Raw genomic sequence first — 25177 nt, forward strand, 5'->3', positions numbered from 1 at the left:
ATGGATGGATTGTGTGAAAGAGGATATGAGAAAGAAAGATGTGTGTTGAGATGACGAAAGATAGCCAGAACGGAAGAGGAAGACATGTTGTACCGACCCTACATAACGTGGGATAAGGGTAGGAGAAGAAGAAGAAGAGCTAAGTATAATAATCACAATCATGATGTCGCTTTTGAACCTTGGTGAAAAGTTGATGAGTACCTAAGTACTTAAATATAATTTATATGGTCAAACGGTCTTGAAGAGAAAGGCCGCTACTTAATTCCAGTACAGGGTACGTAGCCGAATGGCACAAACGCTCACGAAACGAAACGCTCGTAGATATCTATCTCTATCGCTCTTGCGTATTGGCGCGACAGAGCCAGACTACCTTTCGCGGTGTTACGTTTTCGTTTCGCGTCGCAGAAATGCCATTCGGCTACGGCACCTGATACGAAAATTGCTTCTACAAATAAGCAATAGCACGTTTGATGTCACTCACCTATCGATTACAACAGAAATGAAACACCGAATATTGATGCAGCTAAGTGTACGTAAAAATAGCAATATAACTACGGGCTAACTGAACTAAGTAGAAACAGACAAATAAAACGTTCACACTGAGTATCTAAACGAAAAGAGACTTGTGTAATCTAATTCTATTTTATAAATTGTACAGAACTAAAAAGACTTATATAATATATAGGCTCGTAACGCCCACCATACAAAAATTTTCTAAGGGATTTTGATTCTAGGTGTACTTGAAATTGAGTTGAGTTTCATTTGTTCGAAAATTTGTAGAAACAAAAGAAATTCTACTTTATTTGTTTACATGAAAGTAGAAATTCCATTGCAACCAAATGTACATCTGATTGTACATTGGGCGGCAAGAGGATAGGGTGATCTGTTACATCACAGTAATTTCATGAAAAAGCTTTTAGACTAAGAGCCCAGAGCCGCCAGACCTCATTTTCTCAAGGATGAAACTTTACCACATGACATGACACTATATGTATAACAGTGGCTCGTAGCGACATCTAGAACTGTTACGAGGAAAAAGGCGACGGGTGGGGGAAAATACAGAATACAAAAGCGTAGAATTAAAAAGTGGCAACATTGCAAGTAACCTCATTTGATTATTTTATAATAAATTAATTTGAATTCCTAGTCTTTTTTGCCAGGATGTAGAAGCGACAGAACCGTCGTGGGACTACATCTTTATACTTTTCGGCAGCTGCCTACTGCACAGATAAAGCACGGCAGTGGTATTAGAGTTCCAGTAAGCTTCGTTTAGGTATCATTGTGAATTGCAATATGGCAAAAAAGAATAAAAAATAAAAAGTGGCAACATTGTAGTGTCGACATCACGGTTCGTGTAGGTGAACGCGTGCTATGCTTGTATGAGTGACATATGACAGGTCAACTGTTCGCGTTTTTGACAGGCGGTAACTGTGAGGTAACCGAGAGGGGGTGGGCGGCACTTTCAGCGGGGAGCGGAGTAGCCATACTGTACGATAGTACTCTTTTTTATACTGTGACGGAAGTATAACTAAGTCGACATTTTCAAATCAATTGGGAGTGAGAAAACGAGACGACGCTACCATGTTGCCATTTTCAATTTCTTTTTGCCAAGCTGCACATGACACCAAATTTTGAGTATTTGCTATATTGGTAACGGTGTATATAAAGTAATAATAGAGTTATTGATATTTTAGAAGTTTATTTTTACGATATATTACAATAAAACACTTCGATAATAGGTACAATATTTAAAGGATATAGTGTTGAAACGCCTTTTAGCCTTTTATTTGATTACTTAAATCAAATAGGTACAAAAAATCGACTCGTAAAATTAGCAACTTGATTCAAAATGTAGTTCATTACTTTTTGTCACAAAAACAATCATATTTTTAGTACTCACAGGCGAAACGGTATTTTACAAAATTGTATGACTGTAGTAGTGCTAGCACATTAATGGTGCGAGATAGACTACGAGTCCTTATGACCTTAAATAATAAAAAATAGAAAAGACACAAGGTCTAACGTTCTTCCGCACAAGTCCATATAGTCCCGCGCGCGAGATCGAAACTTGTGCTATACCGCATCGCATGACCTATGTTGCGGCGAGATGCTGTCACGTCAATGTGGTAGCCCTGCTGATGTATACTTAAGTTATACACAAATTCCCAGAACGCGATTGATATTTTTTACCATTATTGTACAAGTGGATAGAACTAGCCTAGGCCTGAGGAATTCATAGGAAGAACTTTGCTACGGAACCACATTCAATTTAACTATGTAACTACTTAAAAATAACACTAATTTCGTTTACTTAATGTATATTATGGGTAAGTACAGGAGGATTACAGCAGCGATGCTCAAACCGCCGCCCCTCGGGGTTTTATAGGTAATCCACGTATAATTACGCCATTTTAAGAAAATTCATCTTGTGGCCCAAGGCTATGGTAATAGTTATATGGCCCTCAGAAAAAAGGTTGACCATAGGAGCTATAATCCAATCCAGTTGTAATCGCTATGTACATCCTGTTTCGACCTACAACTTCAAAATATTACTCCTATTATTATATTATATTACAGAAGGTAGGCTAAAATTCTAGATCAAACACAGATATTGTAATTTTTGGACACGATTTTATAAAATTCTTATCCATTTATAAGTAGATAATTGATAATATATTGTATTGCCTATCTACATATACATTTAGGATATTTTTAACCACATCAATATCAATGCAGAATCGTATTGCCAATGGCTCTTAGTTGTATAACTACCATAATGAGCTACATAATATCTTGTTAGAACAACTCCTTAACCGAACTATAATACATATACTTACCTATCTATGATACATCTTATATTCAATAATGTTTCATCATCAGTATATGATGGGTGAATTCATGAAAGTTAGCAGAAATGGAATGAACAAAACTTTGATTGTTGAGTGACACCCGCCTGTACAGTCTGCGTCAAACACACTGTGACGGCCAAAGCGTCAAATATACCGGAATAGATCTTTAAATTATGCTAACAAAGGTGCGTTACGATAAATTTGGCGCCTTGGCCGTCTACATTGTGACGCTGACTGTACCTATCGATATACTGATATATAGTCGTAACTACTGAGTATCACTACTTTTAAAAAGCAAATATTGGATTTATTGAAATTAGAGGTAGAATATAAGTGAATCATAATATATCAAATCGTTACGTTAGACTATTTCCCTTTCCATGTGTTGCATATGGTGTATGATGTAACTAAGGAAATCTCTGCTTAAATGAACTACAACTTAATTCTATAACATTACTCTAAGAACAACAAATTTACGACATACCTACATAACATTTCCTGCATTAAATTGTGTTTCGAAACAATGCTTAAGAGTCTCCCTAACCCAAACCTATCGACGCAGAATGGCTCTGGCCGACCAAAAATCGCTCGTCAGCATGAAGACGCTTACGCGTCGTCGTCGCGTGACGCATGCGTATATTGTGTATATGTTATGGACCAAGTGATTAATAAGGGCATTATGTATAATGCCCGGGCATTATGAATAATGCCTAGCCATATTGGGCAAAGTGATTAATCATCACTTGTTGATTGTCTAGACGCCATTTTTTATCACATTGCCCGGTCATTATGATAATGCTACATGACCATTGGGCAAATTGATAATAAGTTTAACAAGTTTGCCTGAACGCCATTTTTTATCACATTGCCCGGGCATTATCATTATGATACTGCTACGTGATTGTTGGGCAATTTGATAATAAGTTTCACAAGTTTGCCTGAACGCCATTTTTTATCACATTGCCCGGGCATTATGATACTGCAGCTGCCCGTAATAAGTCAACCCCTCTTTTTCTGCTTCGAGAGTACCAGAACCCGACTAAGCGAATGACCACCATTTGCAAATGGTACAATTCTATTTACCAGCTTTGCCAATCGTGAAAGTACACTTTTATGATAGCGCTTACCGCCTTATGGCTCTCCTCTTGCCCTCCCCCGACATCATCTATGTCTCACTAAGGCTGGAGGCGAGCTCTGCTCTGTGGCCTATGTCGGACTTGTCGTTTAACTCTAAATCATCGATTATAAGTCCTATCTTAGCCATCCTTGACATCGAGAGGTCCTACGGCACTGCAGGCGGCTCGCGGCTGTGTCCTTTGTAGTTTGTTGAAATTGTTCAATGCTGAACCTGGCCAATCTCGTCGAAAGCCGATTGCCCGGGCAAAATTGAGATATTATATGTTATTATCACTTTGCCCAACAGAGGATACGCATTATGTTGAATTGTTCAATTATTGGTCGTCGAAAGCCGATTCCCCGTCGATATGTATGGGGAGACCCTTACAAGGTACTGAATACTAAATATCTCGTTCCTTTTTAGAAAATGCCATACAGTAGCGGCTACTAATCTATCATACTTTTTCAGATACATTAGGATCTTAATTATCGTATTCAATTGAATTTCAGAATGTCTGCCAAAAATAGCAGTGTGACTTTTGCCGCTACTGAAAGTACATTTTCATCATTTACACAAACTACGTGAAGTGTATACAGTCAGCCTCAAAATAGTAACACGTACACGCTCTGATACCATAGTAATTAATAATAACATAGATGGACTATACTGACTGTACCTACAAACAATGATCACTTCTTCGGGAAGTCCATAAACCACGTCGTTATCGTAGCTAGCTCTTTTTATAGCTCTTCCATATTGGCGCGACCGAGCCAGTTGCGTTTCGATCGGCACATAATTGATTGTTACTTCTTTTCTTTGAAGCCTGATCCAGGTTCTCTCAGCTCCATCTTCGTTACTTATAATCTGGATGCACTTCACGTATATTTCACTTCACCCGGTATTAACTGGTCGCCAACGCACACCTTATGATTTAATTACCTACGCACTAACACTGAAGCAGTCTTTTGGTTTATAACGCACGCCCCTTGGATACGCTTTATATTATTTACAATTAATTTAGTGACAATGACAACCAAGATAAAGTGGACTTGTAAATTGTAGCGTCCATTTACTTTCTCACAATCTCTTAACACATTTTTTTCAACAGTGCACAGTCGGAAAAGGACTAAGTGTACTTTCAACTTAGACTTAAATGCGGACTATATTTAGAGGGAAAAGATTTTAACATAATAAAGCACAGTTTCTTAGGAGGTTAATCGATATCCCTAAACGTCTAATCTGGATAAACCGGACCTTATATCAACATGATTATTTACAGGACTATTTTAAAATCTTTGTATTCATTCGATTGTGCTAAAGGTACGGCCAAATCATCTTACAAGTAACGCCTGGCTAATCGAACGTGATATTGCCGCTTCACATTGAAAAAATAGGATAGCAAATATAGGAGTACCTACTTAAGAAGGCTAACGGCTTTCCTAAATATGCTGCAGCCGATTTACCTATTTACAAATTCCCAGTTACGGATCTGCTACTAAATAGATTATCAAAGTCAGAAAGGAGTAGGTCTGTACACTCACGGGATTGTCAGTAATGGTTGTCTTGCACATAGTCTATTGGGGGGCGTTAAATCCTTCCTGCTTAATAGAAGGAAAAGCCAAACATGTTTCAGGTGGCCACCTCCTCGGTGCTGGCCTCGAACTCCAACTTGACGTCACCGCCGAGACCCTCAACGTCCACCTCGTTCTCGGACGCGTTAAGCATGTTCAGCGTTACCTGTACAAGGACATGTTTTAATCATAAAGTGAGTTGGTGACATATATTACGGGGGTGACAAGGCCGTTGTGCTCGTTTGCGTCCATATTAGTCAGTTTGCGTCTACAAACGGATTAACAATTATTTTTAAAGAAATTAGTATAGGCTATTTGCAAAATTAAGTAATGAGTAATGATGTAGATAGATATAATTTGTAGCAAAGAAAGTTGATTCAAATTTCGTCAAATGCTAAAACTAGCGCTGGACGGAGACGAGCACACTGTTTCAAAATACTGATGTAAAACCTTACTCAATAGAATATCACTTAGAGCTCTGCATAGGTGACGTCATTTTGCAATTGAAAGCTAAGGAATTTACTTTTTGTGTCAGTGTTGTATTCCGACTACAAAGCATTGCAATAATACTCTCCATTGTAATTGCAGATACTTATTGCCTAACATAGTTCCTGTAACGAAGTTATAATAGAAAAATCTGCCTGGAAAATTTCGAATATTTCGCTAGATGAAACTATCGAAATTTTCCATTACATGGAAACTTATTTTAGACGAGAACAAAGCTTCTACTAGCACCTCTGGACATCGAGCAATAAAAGGCTGATAGTGCATCTACACATGATACATCAAACAATATTCCACAATTTTAAATAGTAATTAGCTTTATTTTAAAAATGAGCCTCATGTTACAACCAATGTAACATAACAAAAATAATTTATTGACATGCAACATATTTTTACTTAAGGCCCACTTGCACCAACTACTTAGTAACTTAACTCAGGGTTACTGGGTTGTCATCTGTCAAATTCCATATAAAATGGTAGGTTAACCCTCGGGTTAACTCGCCATTTTCGTTGGTGCAAGTGTCCTTAAGTATAGTAATCTACTGAAGCCGACAATTGAATCCGCTATTGAATTGTAGCATAACTACATCTTCGCCAATGTCTACATAAAATATTAACGTTTATTAAATACCTATATCTCAATTTTATATTTCGCTTTAGCCTTGAAGCAATAACTAATTGTTAACTAAAATAGTTAAAGAGGTGTCCAAATGTTACTGAAGAGCTCTTACTACAATTGCAATAGTAGTCATGAAACTAAGGTCCCTTAGGAATCGATTGCTATATTTATATCGTAGTTCAAGCAAGACCCTAAGTTTAAACCTCGTCAAAATCCCAATGGCCAATTTAAGTGCGTTTTCACATTATCCGATCCGATATCGGATGTCGGACCGATATCCCATACATTACCGGCGCCATCTTGGATTTTTTCTATTGAAATCCTTCCGACATCCGACATCGGATCGGATAATGTGAAAACGGTCTAAGGGTTAACAATTATTTCTACGCTGTATTAAGTTTCGTGCACCATTTTTCACTCAACGTCAGGGAGCGATCTTATCAATCAACTCTAAACAAATGAAACATGTCTAAAGGAAATTCAAAACCAAATAAAGTTTAAAAATAGACTTCGAATAAGAAAGTTCCTAGACCAAGTGATCTCTCTCTCACCTTTAACTTACACTGCCATGCCACAGTTTCATATGTCCATACAGTTACAGCGAAAAGTTATACGCACGAGTACAGTCAACTACAAAGAGGTGTATACACTTTTCACCTTATTACAATGCAATAAGGTGAAAAAGTGGATACATCTCTTTGTAGTCGACTGTACATGACCATGCGAGAAATGGTTAATTTGTTTTCTTTTCCAAATTCAATTGAAACTTTCTTTATAAGCCTTAGAAGGATGATAAGTGCATTTTTATTGAAAAACGCTTTTAAAAATTTGTCATGGAATATTTAGCAATTACAGATAAATCATAATATACATATGACGTCCGATAGAGAGGCAGAGGTATGTATGGAAGAAGACATGCTGCGCCAACCCCAAGTAATTGGGATAAGGGCAAGCGGATGATGATGATATAAATTTGTATTTAATAAAATTATTCTTTTACGTAAATAAATAATAACTTTCGACAATTTTTCAAAGCGTTTTAGATAAATATATGTATGTACTAGTCTAGATTGTGATCTAATACCTACTAAAACGAGGATAAGAAATTACATTTTTAAATATTATAACGCTGTTAATAAATCCAGTGTTAAAATATTTATGACGGATAACATCAAAACTGTATGGATATTTGAACTGAGACCATGCTAACATTAAAGCCACTAACCAAAGTTAACCTCTAATCAAATATTGTAGCCACATCTATATACTGAGTTTACTGATATATCTTAATGTACGTAATGGAGCAGCATGTCCAGTCTAAATGTACGGATTGTTAACGATATGTTCCGTTACTGCACTGTAGACTCCAATAACAGGATAAACTGCAACCGCATATTTCTCACAATAGGGATAGACATTACAGTCATATCTCTAGCTATTTCGCTACATCGAAAAAAATATGGTTGTAATTCTTCCTGTTATTTAAGGCCACTCTGTATATATGTACATTGTAAAGACAGAATATATCATAAAAATATAATCATAATAACTAAGTAAAAATATTTTTAAAATATCAGCACATGCAATCAACAGCCCAGTGGGAAACAAAGATTCAATATAAAAAAAAAAACATTTAAAAAATATTCAAACTTCACTAACCAAAAATCAAAAGACAAACACAACAACTGATAATAAGTGACAAAGATTTTGCACTAAGTAGTTAGTGAAGATTTGAACCTCTGCGTTTTTTCCTAACACCGTCTGTTGGTTGAGGGCTCTGAGCGGAGACTGAGTGGCTACCTGAGGCGGCTGGGGTGGCTGGCTGTGGCTGGTCACCGTACTGCTTACCTGCCTCACAGGTATACCTGCATCTTCAAAAGCCTTCTTCTTTAAAGTAGTACGGATTTGAGTTCTGAAACAGATTATTGGAGTGGTTAAATATCATAATGTTAAGTATTTTAAATTTGCAAAATTAAGTGAGACACTTGATTATATATCAAATCTCATTGTTATGGTATAATAAGAATGAGATTTGATGGTATATTTAGCATCTAAAAAATAAATATGAATTGGAAGCCAATATTAATAGTATGTGTTGTTGTCAACTTCACCAACAAAAGAATTGAAATAATAACTGGGCACCAAGATCAAGTAAACTTGGCTACTTTTTATGCTAATAGTATAAGGTAACATTTTTTTTGCATAAAATCTACTAACTAAGACACATTAATTCTGAACTTTAGATTGATTAAGAAACTTGGCTGTCAGTTGCTATATTACTATGTTATTGTAGTACTTATACATTTACTTACACTGTCCGATTCTTGATATGCTGGCTAAGTTTGTTGAGGTCCACAGCGAAACGGTGAACACAAGACCTGAGCATTTCTATCTCTTCATCTGTCCACTTGCCTCTGATAAATTGAAAAATCACCATCGATAAAAACAAAACATTAGTATTAATGGATTAATGTAGGGATTGTTCATAATTACCAGTAATTAACACATTCAATGCCGGCTAATGTTAGTTCAACATTAATACCATCATCTGCATAACAAAGCAATTGCTAAGCTACCAATGCTTTACAAAATACACATAATAAAGGTAATAAAATGACTACTATACACGAACAAAATACCCGAGACCTACAGTATTTAATTTGGATACGTTCAATTACGTTCAAAGGTCTAAAGAGTGATATATCACTTGATACATTTTTTTACCAGTCGTTAGTACGGATTTGACATACCCGGGCTGCGAGTCACCAACAGGATGTAACAGCATAGTCATTTCAGAAAGCTTGTTAAAAGCTGTACCGGCCTCCCGAAAAATCTCTCCAACCTGGCAAACCAAATTAACAAAAAAGGTAATACGAAAGAAAATTAGCGTATCAAAGGTAGATACTGTAGTACACTAACCTTTGCAGCAGAGTTATTCATTTTTATAATGAATATTTATGCGTGTCACTGAAGTTACCTACACCCTCTTACGCAGAAGTTGCAATATTATTATTGATTTCACTTCTGGTGTACAGAAGCAAAAGCAAATTGCAAAACCGGGCGTACAGTACAATCGGAACTATTTGAGTACCATCAAAATGCAATGGAATGGAACACCTGCCAAAAGCTGTGCGACGCGTTCAAATATTTCCCCATTCTTCTTCTCTTGTCTTCCTTTTTTTGTATTGAGCGTGTAATGCAGGTTTTAATTATAACGGAGTTATAGCCGGTCAAATAAGTCCGTCATTAGAAAAAGGCGCGATATTCGAATTTACTATGAGGCGATTGAAAACATTTAAATTAATCAAACAGGATGTTTGACTAGTGCTCGGATACTGTTACGATCGGGCTATTCCACAAACCGGCTATTCCAGAGCTACGTTCTCGCATTTAACTTTTGTACTACCTTTGCCAGTACAATAACTATAATATTTTATGTATTATTTGGTTCAGTGGTTGGAAATCCAGCCATGATCCAGTAATATCCTCGTTTTCAGTTTGAAAGACTAGTACGTGGTAGTGTTAGCACTATTATGAAAGCACATCAGGAACCTCATCCATGTACTGAAAGAGACAGACATAATAAATAATTTGGCTCGATTCTCAGGACACTTCAAGATCTGTATTTTCTCTTCAAGAATTTAAATAACGATTGTATGATTTTTTCTTTCAAGATGGCAAAATATGGTCCGTCCATGGAAGCACGCCAAAGCCTAGCCAGAATTATAATCGTTGACTCTACACGCCGATCGAAACGCAGTCTTGCCCTGTCGCACCACTTGGTAGAGCGATAGAGATAGCTAGTTACGATAACCATATTATAGAAAGCGTTTGTGCATTTGGTTACGTACCCTGTTTCCGGTTTTCTTCAGTAGTTAGCTAATAAGCTAGATTCTGTGGCAAAACTCTTCAAGAAAAAAAAAACAAGATTTATGATAAAAAAATATTAAAAGCAGATGAACTTGAGATGAACGATGTGTTTATTCAATAATGTTATTTATAATTGCAACAAAAGTTAAAAGCTCGTGTCCTATTTTGCAAGTGTAATAATAAAATCAGTGTTAGATATGAAAACTAGAACTTATTATACATTTGAGTCTTTGTTTGACGCCACGCCTCAGTGGTTACAGTGTTGACTTTCGGATAATGTATTCTTACTTTGTGAAACCACATTTGAATTATCGAGTAACTAATTTAATCTTTAGTTCTCTACTGTAACTAGGAAACACATTATGCGTTAAGAAAACAGATAAATTTTTTCGTGTCTCTATGTTTATGAAGATGGAACTTATTCTTATTTTGGCTATTATCCCTCTGGGATTGGCTTACGACAAAGGTAAGCAAAACTGAGCCAGGCTTAGACCCAGGTTATCTGAAAGTGGTTTACGATCGTTAAAATGTTAATATAAAACAGTTTGTTTACGACTTCATCTTAATCATAAAGTATTGCAGCAAATCCTAGCCATTGTATCTTTTCGTCTGTATCATTTGTATATTATTCTTTTATAATTATGTTCAATATCAATTTTCTCGTGACTGTTTTAGCATCATTCTATGGAGCCAGCTTTATAACATACCCACTACAAGAAGCAAAGGGTGTCACGGACATCAGTTTTAGATTTCGAACACATCTGTCTGATGCATTGTTGCTCCTGGCCGCAGGGAAAACTGACTATTGCATGGTAGGTCTCAAACATATTTTTTATGAGTATTTGTATCAATCTAATAATCTATTTTAAAATTATGATGAAAATGTAAGTCAGTGGATACAATATTATGCAAAGTAGCAAATCTAACTAGAATATTTGATTATAGATCAAGTTAGAGACTGGGAGAATAAAACTGCATATAAACCTGGGTGCTGGTGAAAGTGAACTGTCGTCCCCTAAAGGAATATTTCTCAATGACACTCAATGGCACCATGTCAGCATCGTCAGGAGGGAAGCTAATTTAACTATGAAGGTAACATTGTTCATTATTAATGCATATCACTTTGGTATGTAATTATTCTGACTAATAATTAACCTCATGAATATTCACTCCCACTTTTAATTAAGTCAGTTTTAGAAAGTATTAGATATTTAACATAAAAGCATTTGTTACTACAGTAGAGTATCCTGGCAGGCAGGCATGCTAGCGTGATAAATGATAAAACATCAGGCTGTCCCTATCGCACTATTTAAATGTTCGATAGGGACGGCCTAATGTTTTATCATTTAACGCGCGACCATGCTTGCCTACCATGACTGCAATATTTCTATAATAAGGTTTAACATTTTCATAGGTTGATGATACTACTGTGAGAAAAAGACTACCTGGAAGATTTTTTGAATTGAACATTCACTTTGGAGTATTTCTGGGAGGGCAGGGTGATTTCTCTGAACTGTTTCTGGGCCACATGGAAAACTTCAGAGGCTGCATGGAGGATGTGAGTTTTATTACGTTGTTGTATGGCCTTATTTTTGTATAATATGGCTTTATTTATTTAAACTTTATGGACTAACTTCAAATATAAAATAAGTACAAGTGGCATTGTTCATGCTTGATGAACACTCATTCTGGTATTGGATCTATTCAGCCCAATGCAGGTATGGGTAATAGGCTAGTTTCCTACTAGTCAAATCAGCTTCTTTTTAAGAACCGTCAAAACAATTTGCTAATATGGAATTACTATGAAATACTGAGGAGTGACGTTATGGTCAATACATTTACTTTATATCTTTCTCTTTGACTTATTAAATAGAAATTATGTTTAAACATAACAACTGTCCATGTTTTTCATATAATTATGTGGTGCTTTATTTCATGCACTGCATAAAATATTTTATTTTAAGTATAGGTATTTGAATACCGGTCTGGTGCAGTCGGTAGTGACCCTGCCTGCTACGCCGCGGTCCCGGGTTCGAATCCCGGTAAGGGCATTTATTTGTGTGATAAGCACAGATATTTGTTCCCGAGTCATGGATGTTTTCTATGTATATAAGTATTTGCATATTATATATTATATATATCGTTGTCTGAGTACCCACTACACAAGTCTTCTTGAGCTTACCGTGAGCCTCAGTCAATCTGTGTAAGAATGTCCTATATAATATTTATTTATTTTATTTATTTATAGGAAACTAGTCTATTGCATTGTTAACTAATTGCCGTCTTGGTGTTAATATTAACATTCTATGAATCCACCATTTGACTAAATAGAGATTGTAAGTATGGCAGACGGCAGAGAGACAAGAATATATTCAGTTATTTTATTATGGTAACTGTAATTATGTATGACATACCTGTCTCCTTCATTAACCTTATTTTTATATCATTTCGACAGGTATTTTATAATGGTGTTAAAATAATAGAAAAAGCTAGAAGTCGCAGTGCCTCAGTGCATGTGGAGGGTGTCACTTGGAACTGTGCACCCGAATTTGATGCAGACATTAATTCGGACATCAGTTTTATTGATGAAGGGGCCTATCTTATACTCCCCAAGATAAACTCTAGGGCTGGAGGAAGGTTAGTATATTTTTGGCTCTTATTTTGTTATAATATTCTGTTTATACTAAAATAAATACTGCTTATGATCAGTGATATTATACTATAAAACAGTGCCCTAATATCATTTGCTTTTAGATGGCAGATTGAATTCAAGACAATAACACCTAATGCCATAATTCTGTACAATCCTGGAGGAGGGAGAGGCTCAGTGTCGGATTTCCTTGGCGTTGAAATATTGGATGGAGTGGTCAGGGTCAAAATGGCGCGTGGACAAATCGTACACACTGTGAGAGTCAGCGATGGGCAGTGGCATAAAATACATTTGTTGTTCAATCCTTCTCTGATAGAGGTATTTACAATGTTATATTTTATTTACTTACTGCTATTTACGCTATTTGCATTTTACGCAGCGCAAAATTTAATTGAAAGACGTTCTCGTTAATTAGAAGTTATATCTATTTTTAAATACAATTATGTACAAAAAATGATGACCTGCTTCTTCTTAATATAATGTTTTTTTTTTCCATGTCTTAATATAATTTTTGTGGTTTTCTTTTTACATTTCTCTTATGCTAAAAAGCTTTTACACTAGTATTGCCAATACAACCTTCATTAGTCATTTTCCGGGTGACTATAACAGGCTGTGCCCAAGGCCTATAAAATGTGCAGTGTTTTAACAAATATGTCGAAGTTATTAGAATTAAATATTGTGTAACCAGCTAGCCCGCTGCTTTGGTTTATTTAAAACTGGGTTTGGTAACTCACAAACAAAACAATTGGGTTGATGGTAACTCATGGGGTCCCATACACCTGCAATCTCAGAGTATGTATTGAGCTGCAAGAGAGGAATATTGCGTGAGGGATCAGGATTTAGAAAGTTTTGCCACTGTGGGAATATAGTTTTGCATCTTTCACTTCTGCACTATGACCTTATTAGTTCTTCCACCCCTCTGTAGTCTGTCATTAAAGGCAAGTTAGTTGCTCATGCGCTCTGCTGCATTGCGAAAGTATTGTTTGACGTATGTTTCAGGATTTTGGTTGTATACCTGATTTAAGATGCTTTACCTACTTGGGTTGTGTACTTGGGACACAATGGCCATAGATTGTTAGTAAAAAAAATCCCCAGTAAGCCTATAATGAAAAGTCTTGACTTTCGTTCGATTTGCCTCATTTGTATATATAAGGTCAGTGTGGGGAAGACCGTCTACCCGGAAAGACCGTAGACATTGACTATAACTTTTGTGTTTATATATCTATGCCTCTCACACCTCCGAAGGTATATCAGTTTTTCATCCTTAAGCCATTGGTCTTCAATACATATCCCTAGGACGAACACTAGTTAACAATAAACTTGATTCGTGTTTCGAACTCGAGCATCGAGTTCAACATGGTTCCGCAAAAAATTAAAATAAAATAGAAGCAGTCGGAATATTTGTATATCATATATGTAACGTAGTCATTTAATAACCGTTCTTTCTGACTAGTACTATTAATCTACTCAAAACGCGTTCAATTTCTTGTTTTATGTTCTGAAATATGTAACTTAGAAATTGTGCCTACTCAGAAAGTCCGGCATAAAAGAGAAAGGCAAGACCGGCATACGATAAACAAGGAGTTAATGCCAACCTTTTTTAGGCTTTATTGGACATAAGTCGAGTGTAAACAATATCAATATATAGGTACGTTTTTGGCTTATGATAATTGTACCGTTTTTGATTTTAACTTCGAAATACAGTTTTGGTAATGATTCGTATGGTGTTACTAATATCATTCGAAAGTATTAAATAAAAATGACATAGTTGTGAAGAATTATAAGTGGTCAACAGAACTAAGCCTACTTGCGATTAAATAACGACTTTAAAACGCCCTTGTAAAAAAATAACTTGGTATTAACAATGCCAATTTGATTTATTTTAACAAAGGCTGTAATGGATAAATAGTGGGTAGTATTTTTTTATTTAACATTTAATAGTACATTGTGCATCAAGGGAAGGAACTTGAATATTACTAACGAGAGTAAGTTAAATCGCGGCGGCATGCCAGAGCGATTTAAAGACTCGAGTTTGTAATATTCATACTCCCCGAGTTACACACAATGTTTTTCATCACACTTGCAATATAAAATTATGTAAAAAGATAAAAAATAAATAAATACGGTACTAGAAATTTCTTAACTCCCTTGGGAGAGCGATTTTTCTATAACTCACGCTCCACCTGCGTGCGAAATCACATTTAGTGTGCGAATATGATGAAAAAAAAAAATAACGTGAACATTCATACTGTAGTGACTATAGCAAAACCAAGCATTGCTAAGAAATGTTACCAAACTAATTCACGTATATCTTATTACGTTTTCTTAATAACATAGTTTCAAAAACAGATAAGTAGTTGGATTTATATGAGCCTGTAATATCGTGACTAAATTGTATTCGCAGGTGTTCGTTAGAAAAACAGTATTATACCTGAAAAGAAAAGGTTATGAACCCCATCTACGGGACATATGCCGGTCTTGCCTTATAAATAGAAAAATGCTTATATGTTCAAAATTTCAACGTTATTTTAATAATTATTTAGCACATTCTGCCCCGCTATTATGTAAAATAACAATGATCATGATTTTGGAACCTAGTCTCATATGAAATTACGCGACAACAAGCACTAGACGGTCTTTCCGTGCTCATCGCGGGAGAACGGTCAACCCGCCGAGCCTTAAAAGATGTGATTTTTATCACTTAAAAGTACCTTATTTCACCAAAATACTGTAAAAGCTTTGTAAAATATAATATTTGCTATCCCATAGGACCATGCGCATTACGCCAGACTGCATTAATTATAGAGTTTTATCCACTCAAACTTTATTTCAAATAAACTATGCCGGTCTTGCCCGCACTGACCTTATGCACGTATTTATAATTTTTTTTAATGGTTTTGTATGTGGCGTAGCTTTGATCAATTTCATGACGTCTAGTATATTTTTCAAAACGCTACAGTTCCTTATTTATTTGCTGTCTAATATTCAACTATTTCTTTGCCTTCTCACTAGTAGCGTGACTTTTATTATGACTCTTATGAAGTATAATAATCAATCTAGGAGCACAGCATATACTTAACAATTAACATATATTCCGTGCCTGTTTCATTCTGCTCATTTTTGAATGGTTGTTTGTTGCACAAATCTTTCAAGAATATACTTTGATTATGAATTAAGTACTTTATGTTATGATTAATTAACATTTTATACTATGTAACCATTTCCTGATTTGCAGCTCTCTGTGGATAATATAGCAATGAGTACAAGAATCGAGAGTGGAGGTACTCGGTATTTAGATCTCTCTGACTCCTTCTACCTTGGAGGCATCGAAACTGACAAGCGTCAGAGGGCCTTCGCTAAAGGAATCAAAGCAGCTGATTCCAGTATAATGGTAAACTATTAAATTTATAGCCTGTGAGATTTCAAAAGGGTCTTCGTTTTTCAAATGAAATCGGACATAACCGTAAGGTGGACACTAAGTTGACTTATTCGTATTATCGCTGTAAAATCGGAAAGCCCTTTTAAAAGCTCACACACTGTCGCTTCTTGGACACTTCGATTATTTCATTTCGCGATTTTGTCTTTAATTCATTATTTATGCTTACAGGGCTGCATAAAACCGATAGAGGTAGATGATAAAATATACGGGCTGCCAAACTCGGTGGTGACTTACGGCGTGAGCCCTAAGTGCATTTGGTGGTACCCGTGCCACGCCAGCCCCGCAAACCCGCCTTGCGTGCCACAAGCCGTGTGCGAGCAGCATGGCGTCGATCACTTCACGTGCAAATGCGACTCTGACCTATGCATTAACCCTGACTATGCTGAAAAGTACAAGGTAACAATAGTTTGGAAGCTGTCTTACTTCCTTTATAAGTTTCATCTGTGATAGTAAGGACTGTATCGTTAAGTATAAGGACAAAAAAACCTGGTCTAAATGTTGACATGTGCATAATTTTGTATTATTATGTTCCGAGACTATGATCTGAAGGCTAATCATCTTTGATATAAGGAGGTCTGATTTTTATTTTATTTTAGGGAGTTTATGGTACTTTCCTTAAGGTCTAGCGAATAAATTTCGGACAACCCCTATCTGGCTTAATTTGAGAATATTCCAATGACTCTTTGTACGATTTCAACAAACAAAGGTTAATATGCTGCCAAAATATATTCTTTAAGAGTCCTCTTCATGGTTGTTTAATTGGGCCCTTGCAGAATAAATGCGGTGAATTTATATATGTAATTTAAAAAAACGCATTTTTGAGCAATGTTTCGGATTGCCGTAAATTTTTGATGCAAGCAGGATGAGAGAAACAGATAAAAAAATTAGCCATAGGCCAAAGTCTAATAGATATTCATGGTGTTTGAACAGTCCCTAAACCAGATCGATATAAACACTGTATGATAGATAAATTCGAAATCAAAGTCGGAGTTAGTGTAAGCGCCATTCCACATTCTCTAAATGGCCGCCATACACAGAATCCTAAACTTTATTTTTTTTAAATAACAGTGGCTAGACTATGTCCAGTTATTCTGCTTTGTGGATCATGTGTACTTGTGTAGTTGAGGTTGTGAATTTTCTAGTAGCATTTGTCCGAAATCGTAATTGGTACTTGGGAGGATTAAGTCAATACTGTCTAAACCATATGCTTTACGTCGAGTTTCTAGGACAAAATGCGTACCTTATTATGTGACTTATTAAGCCCACGTCTTGTTATAAGAAAACAAAATAATAGCAAATAAATACGGCTACTCAAAGTTGTCTTCATACTTACAGTCTTTAGTGCTAGAAAGCTGAAATTTGATAAGATATACGCAACTATGGAAACAAATTAAATTATTTTTTACAAATATTTTGATTTTTGTTTTTTAAGTAGTCACACTACTATATATAAATTAAATTATATCGATATTTTTAATAACATATATTTAAAAAAAATCGTAAAATATAATTTTATTAAATAGAACAATATGTTCTAAGTTTAGAAAGCACACATACAACATAAACTCATTATTCAGAATTTAGACTTCAATGAACTGTTCTTTTTGGACTAGTTTCATAGACAGTTCTCGTTGTACACATGAACTTAACTATAATTAAGTTACATACAAACAGATGAATCTGTAATGTATTATCTTATGTGATTTTTGTTCATTAGGTATTCTCAAAATCCAGCAGCGAACTAGAGCTGGTATCACTGTATCCTCTAACAGTGCTAGAAGGCGGGGTGGCTGTGATCACGACGCAGAACATCGACGTAGTGTTAGACCACCACAAGTACGGCGTGCGACCCTCAGGGGTCGTGTTCCATCTGACCCAGTCCCCGCAACACGGGAGGATAGCTATCGATTTGTCTCCGCAAAGGAACTCTCCACAGTATTCCAATTATCTTGACGGCGACGGCAAGATGAAGCAATTCTTTACGCTCATGAATTTGTCAAGAGACAAGGTGCGTAATATTGTTCTTTTTTCTTTTATAAGCAGTGGTATTGGCGTATCGCCCAATTTTCTTGCACGTTCGGCTCGCGACCTTTTAAACTTTCTCTGACAAACATCAGTCTTGTTAGCCGAGAATACTATGCCAATGTATTTTGCTTGGCAAATAAAAGTCAAGATTTCATTGTTTCTCTTTTGCATTTGCTGAATCATATAAATTTAAAAATGGCTAGTAATAATATAGTCTGTTTACGTATTTGCAGGTTAGGTACGTTCATGACGGTTCTGAGAATCATCAAGATTCAATTGTACTCGACATGGAGCTTATTCCAGAGACTAAATTTACTCTACCAAGCTACTTGCAAGGAAGGAATACTTTTGTCTTACATGTCAACGTCACTCCGGTCAATGACCCTCCGGTCCTCAATTTGCTTCCGGCTAAAGTATTAAGACTGACACAGGTAGGCAGAAAATGTAACGGTTTCCAGAATAATAAAGATCAATGTGAAGAAGATCGTATATGTGAGAGAATATTGTTTACATGCTCTTTTGTCGCTTCTAACTCTGCGTTCGTACTTCGTATACGCATTACGCACTCGACTCACAGAACTTATACTATACAAGCTATAGAAGCTTATACTTTTCAAGTTCTTGAGCTATTACATTCCAACCTAAACTATATATGCTGGTCTTTCCCACATTGACCTCATTACTTAAAATACCTACTTAACAGTAGATAAAATTTTCAGATTTATTTTATTTTTGCCGAGCGTTTTTATTTATTTAGTAGCGCAATAACCGTAACCCGCATGCGTATTTTTTGAAATCATTTCTTTATTAGTTAGACATTGTCGCATTCGTCAACTGAATACAATTTAGTACCGTTTAGTACCGGCATAAGATGTTAAAACATTTCACCACAGAAATAAACATGTGACTGATTAATCGATTGAATGCCAATTTAAGCAGATAAAATTATGTATGTCCCACAAAATTATTATTATTTTTGTGTCAAAAGTTATGATAAAATTATAAATGTCACAAATTTACTGTATCTCCCAACTATGGATAGAAGTACACCTTTGAACGAGTTTTATGTAGAGTTATTACACTTATTAATCGCAAGGCTAAAAAGCTTTAAAATACAAATATTGTTTTCGAAATTTAAGACCTAAAAATGTAAGGTGTATTAAATATTAGACAGGTGCATTTTGTGTGAGATTATTTAGTTAACTTTTAATTTTAGAATGGAAGTTATTTTACGTTTTATTTTTTTCAGAGTACTCCCGCTGCTTCAGTGTTGTGTTTTATGTATAACTGTATAGCATACGCATACATTTTTAATCCCAGAAGTGTTACTTAACCCACGAATCTAATTTTAAATTATCTTTAGTTGGATTAATTTTGCTTTGCGTAGTTGCATGAGTTTTGAGATACTGTGCAGAAGCACGCCGCATTAACAGAGTGTAAGTATTTGAATGCTGTAGACTTCAATTTTTACTAGAGATGGGCCGAATATGGACTTTGCCGAATAAGAATATTTTTAAAGGGGATGTTCATTAAAACTATTAAATGATTGATAATGGCTACATATGTTACTACAATTATGTTTTTATGATTTAGTGGATAATTAAAACTTAGTTAAAACAACGCAAACTGTTCTCTTTTTAACTTTTTTACAAAACAATTGTATTTATATTCTGACGCATAGATTTTCTCTTTTTAGCAATAGGCTACTAGACTCGTATCGAATTTAGCACATCAAGTTATTGTTTTCTGTAGTATTTGACTTAAGAAATTAATATTTATAGCTTGCGGGGATTAAAAGTGCGTGATGACTGCGTATTTTTAATTAAAGATGAGTGTATGTTTTTTTTTAAATTATGGACTCCGAAAACGGTGTTGGCCATTGGAGTGACGTCACATAATTCAAACCAACTATGGAAATTAGAGGTACTAATCTAATCTCCATAGAAGCAACCTCTATTGTATTAAAATTCATAGTCGTTGCTCAGCTGTGACAGTGTCAAATTTTTTTCTAAATATACTGACGTCATGTCATAGATATTCTATAGAATATAGATTAATATGGCTGGTGTTGTTTTTGCCTGATCACGTAAAAGTAAACTTTAAATATTTTTTTTGCAGGTTTTTAAGTCGTAATAAAATATGGTACTATTTTTTTTCGTTTAATTAGACAGTAATTAATAATATAAGACATACTTTGAAAAAGGGTCAAGTAGCCTATTCCTTAAAAAGCTACTAAAATAGGAGCTTATTATCCAATGGAATACGTAAGATCTTCATTAGTTATTTACTTTGTTTATTCGATAAATATTCGGTAATACAACCGAATTATTCGGCCGAATACGAACATCGAAAAATTTGCCGAATATACCGTACCGAATATTCGGTCCATCTCTAATTTTTACTATTTACAACGCATGCTCATACTTAATATATTATTATAACTCTCATCAACATTTTCATCTAGGTCTAGGCCTACCGCCCTCGTCTTAGGGTATCTTGGTGGGCTTGGTGAACTATCACCTGCCTAGATGCGTGTGACAAATATGACTGTGAGACCTCTTATCAAGTTATCATCTAAAAACATGCCTACATAAGAAATAAAATAGTCTGACAAAGAGGCGTAGTTAGTAGCTATACAGCCTAGCAAAAAAGAGTAGAAATGCTATAATTTTTTTTATATCATAGCGACGTTTACTGTTGTCATACGAGACTCAAAAGAGTCAAAAGTGACTCAATAGTTCACGCATGCGAAACTGTTTACATAGACGGTAGCGCCACTATTAATTTCTACTCTATTTTTCCAGAATGTAGTTATTCAATATACATTTTTATAAAATATCCATATTGTCAATATCCAGAGGGAAAAATATCTACGGAAAATATCTAATTATTAAGGGCCAGTAGCATAAAACCGCCTGTCGCCGTTAAAGCGTTCGTTAAATTTTATTGTATGGGAAGTTCAATAGACATGTGCTGCGTGACGATGATGTGTCTGTCAAATGTGGTTGATGCAACTGGCCCTAACAATGGTTCTCAGTAAGTTTTCAATTTCAGGGAACGCGTAAAGTTATCACTTCAGATATTCTAAAGGCGGAAGACCCTGACACGCTACCGGAGGATCTGCTATACACTGTGTTGCACGGAAAAAATGAACTGCAGAGGTAAACTGAGACATATTCGTGATAAATAATATGTAAAGTGGGCATTTTCGCGAAAAAATATTTAAAAACCTTTTTTCTAAAATAGGTAAATTTAATGTTTTTCCTACTCAGAATCACGAGCCCTTTCCATCCTACTACGCGGAAAAAAGCGTCCCAAATTGAATTATTCCACTTTGTTACCATGAAAAGTATGCAAATAAATCGAAAATTTTGGGACCATTTTTTTGTCTCTTGTTTTGTGCCCTAGATCGAAAGGGTTTGTGATTCTGATTAGGAAAAACATAAAATCTACCTACCTTAGAAAAAATATTTTTGGTGATTCTTCTCGCGAAAATGCCCATGTGACAATATAAATGCAGTCATGTGAAATTTTTAATAAACTACATAAATGAAGCATTTACTTATGTCATTTATGTCCCTATTTCAGTGGTCATATTGAGATGTCCGGACAACCAGTAGATTCTTTCACACAGCAAGACATTGACTCTGGAGTCATCTCATACGTCCACGGATCGAATAATGAGAAACAACTGAATAAAACATCACTGAAAGTCACCTTACAGGTAAGTTTATTGACCTTTGTTGATACCACGGAGAAAGCCCAGTTCTGTTCAAACGTCGGAAGTAACTGTCTGTCTGTTATCTTATAATACAGATATACAGACTTTATTGGTAAATATAAAATATACATATTACACGTAATAGCCTTAAAACTAGTTAAAACTATTACACTTAATTCGTCCATTTTAAATGAATTAAAACAAATTTAAGACATTATTATACATTAGGTTCACAGAACTAAATTATTTATAAACAAAAAAAAGTGTAGGTAGTTACTTTACTACAAAAACCTGATTATCAGACGGTGCTGGGTCAATTACTCACCGGAGCATTTATAAAGTCGGCGATACAATAGTATGCCTTATCTATATAAGAAACGATTTAAGTTTCTTTTTGAATATGGCATCACTTGTCGAGTCTTTGATGGCATTAGGCACAGAATTGTATGCAATCGGTCCCATGACGTCAAGCGATAGTCGAGACTTCGCGAGTCGTTGCTTTGGGATTTGAAATCTTGGTCGTCTACGCGACTGAGTGCAGGATACTTTTGAGCTACATTTAAAGTTAATTATATTGGACCTTACATACCAGTGGCGGCTGGTGAAAATTTCTGCTAGGCAACACCAAAGCAAAAAGAAACCTACCTTAACATTAGGTACTTTACTAGTAATCAATTTTAGGCAAGCCGGTGGGAATCGGCTTGTATGCACCAGCCGCTGCTGTTACATACATGCACACAGTCAATATGTATACGGATGGCAACATTAGAATTTCATATTTTTGAAACAACGACTGAGCAGGATGATCAAAAGGTTTTCCATCAATTATACGCATCAATTATAATGTTATTACATGATTAAGTTCCTCTATACATAAGTGGGTATTATAATTATACATAGTTGGTTGGCTTTATAAAAGCACTACAAGCAGCAAACACGAAGAAAATATTATAATGATAACCAAAAGGCCGTAAAAAGGCTTCCCCGTATGTAGCGAAAATGCGTCGTAGAGCCAAAACAACAATGTGTCGTGATTAGCACTGAATGGGGTACGAGTCAGAATTGGTGCGTAGGTACCAAACGTCTACTTTTCATCTAGTGAATACGTTACTGTCTTGGATGTTTAAACTCACTGTCTCTAGATCCACCAAGACCTCATCTGTGACCAGGAAAATTTTGCATTATTAAAGTTTTGCATTCTGTGACAGGTCTCAGACGGCATTGAAACCAGCGGCCCGGCGATTCTGCGCATATCAATAGTACCCCTCCAAGTGCGCCTCATAAACAACACTGGCCTACAGCTTGTGCACAATTCATTCGCCATCATCACAGCTGACAACCTCACTTTCACCACCAATGCTGACGAGAGCAATGTGCAAGTCAAGTAAGTTGTTACTAATTTATCTAAAAGGCTAACTAATCTACACTTGCCACCAAAAAGCCGCTACTCTGTAAGCAATCCTAGTACAATAAAGTACCTAATGTTAAAACTATATACTTACCTGGTTCAGTGATAGAAGTTGTATTTCAAAGGAACTGGAGTTAGATAGACAATTTAGAGCGGTACTCAGAATGTAAGGCGGCAGCCAGGTTAACTCTCAAATACACCACATCCGAAACTCTAGACAGCTTAGAATACGAACTTTCTCAATTAATTTCAATCATTGCATACACATAAAAATTATATACTGCTTAAAAGAAAGTCCGGTTTCAATATATAGAGTATACATATGCTATGAAGTTCACTTGTAATTTAATCTTGTAGGTATGACATAGTCAAGCCTCCTCAGTTTGGAGTGATAGAACGACTGCGAGTCTTGGACGGCACTTGGCAGACAGTGGACTCGTTCACAAGTGAGATGGTCACCTTCCGCCGCGTTCGCTACATGCATCTGCTCGGAAACCCTTCCCATGACGAATTCAAGGTATGCACATTTTTTAATATTTTTATCTGGCTTTTAGTTCTCTTATACTCTACTTAGACTAATACCATATTATTTGTGCCGTTTGTATATCCGAGGTCTTTATAGAGAGTACGTCGCAGACGTCGCATCGGACCGATAGATGGCGCCATCGTTCGTTGTAAGTCGCTCCGGCGTCTCACCGCCGCGATGTTGGTAGTCCCGTTTTTCCCCACCTGCAACACAAGGCCCCCCGCGCCCCGACTCGCCACCAGCCACCCTCATTGTTTCGTCGAACGCCGAAGTGACCGGTTGTCGCGTATTCCGTTCGAACATTTTTACAGCATGGTGTCTCGAAATTAATCTTTTAGTTTCTATTTCCTTGTTATTTCTGGTCAAACCAGAGTTATTCGTGTTTTTATTTAAAAAGTGGCTTATAACGTTTCGGAATTATGAAATTTTTCAATTTCATCCGTCAATTCTTTCTTCCCTTTTAATTTGCGCTCGTTCGTCTTGAATAATGAGATATATTATGCCTCGCTAGCGATCATTATTCGTCTTTCGGGGTTCTCACTATAGAAATGAACGAGCGGTGCTTTATGATTCTACCCACTTTTTTGTAAGAAAGTTCCATGCTGCAAAAATCGTTACCGTTAATCAGTTTTCTTTTTAAACTATTCGCATTTCCGAGACTAAAGTAGGAAGTGTTATCCGCGTATTAAAAGTTTCGCGCGAGAATATAAGCGGTAACGTAGGTAAGTTGCTCCGCCGGGGACCACGTGCTCCGGGGACCACGTGCTTCGCGACCGCGGGCTGCGCGACCTGCGGGCTGCGGCGGCGGCGGCGGCGGCGGGCGCGGTGGAGGAATACCGCGCTCCAAGGAGGTTTGAATTTCTCCGACGAATGGGTGA

The 25177-nt window shown here is 36.1% G+C and overlaps 2 protein-coding genes across 3 annotated transcripts in view; one reads left to right on the forward strand and one right to left on the reverse strand.

Annotated features, from left to right (window-relative positions):
* Positions 1–4285: 4285 nt before the first annotated feature.
* Positions 4286–9748, reverse strand: LOC125241326 (chromatin complexes subunit BAP18-like). Of its 2 annotated transcripts, none has more exons than XM_048149740.1 (5): positions 9580–9748; positions 9411–9502; positions 8973–9074; positions 8461–8572; positions 4286–5703 (listed from the first exon to the last, which is right to left on the reverse strand). In XM_048149740.1, the coding sequence occupies exons 1-5, from the start codon at positions 9598–9600 to the stop codon at positions 5596–5598; spliced, it is 435 nt and encodes a 144-aa protein (XP_048005697.1). In that variant the 5' UTR covers positions 9601–9748; the 3' UTR covers positions 4286–5595. The 2 variants fall into 2 exon arrangements, with proteins under 2 accessions (XP_048005697.1, XP_048005696.1); XM_048149739.1 differs by having other exon boundaries at positions 8398–8572.
* Positions 9749–10644: 896 nt separating this feature from the next.
* The window catches only part of LOC125240650 (chondroitin sulfate proteoglycan 4), a 36328-nt gene continuing 21795 nt past the window's right edge, over positions 10645–25177 (forward strand). The window contains exons 1-14 of the mRNA XM_048148649.1: positions 10645–10996; positions 11206–11342; positions 11476–11622; positions 11945–12088; positions 12986–13167; positions 13285–13498; positions 16416–16571; positions 16788–17015; positions 18337–18627; positions 18878–19075; positions 21699–21805; positions 22233–22368; positions 23574–23749; positions 24131–24290. Of these exons, the coding sequence (XP_048004606.1) occupies positions 10930–10996; positions 11206–11342; positions 11476–11622; positions 11945–12088; positions 12986–13167; positions 13285–13498; positions 16416–16571; positions 16788–17015; positions 18337–18627; positions 18878–19075; positions 21699–21805; positions 22233–22368; positions 23574–23749; positions 24131–24290 (2343 nt within the window). The 5' untranslated portion in view covers positions 10645–10929. The remainder of the gene's footprint in view (positions 10997–11205; positions 11343–11475; positions 11623–11944; positions 12089–12985; positions 13168–13284; positions 13499–16415; positions 16572–16787; positions 17016–18336; positions 18628–18877; positions 19076–21698; positions 21806–22232; positions 22369–23573; positions 23750–24130; positions 24291–25177) is intronic.

The sequence above is a fragment of the Leguminivora glycinivorella genome, chromosome Z (genome assembly GCF_023078275.1).
Source record: "Leguminivora glycinivorella isolate SPB_JAAS2020 chromosome Z, LegGlyc_1.1, whole genome shotgun sequence".
Lineage (NCBI taxonomy): Eukaryota > Metazoa > Arthropoda > Insecta > Lepidoptera > Tortricidae > Leguminivora > Leguminivora glycinivorella.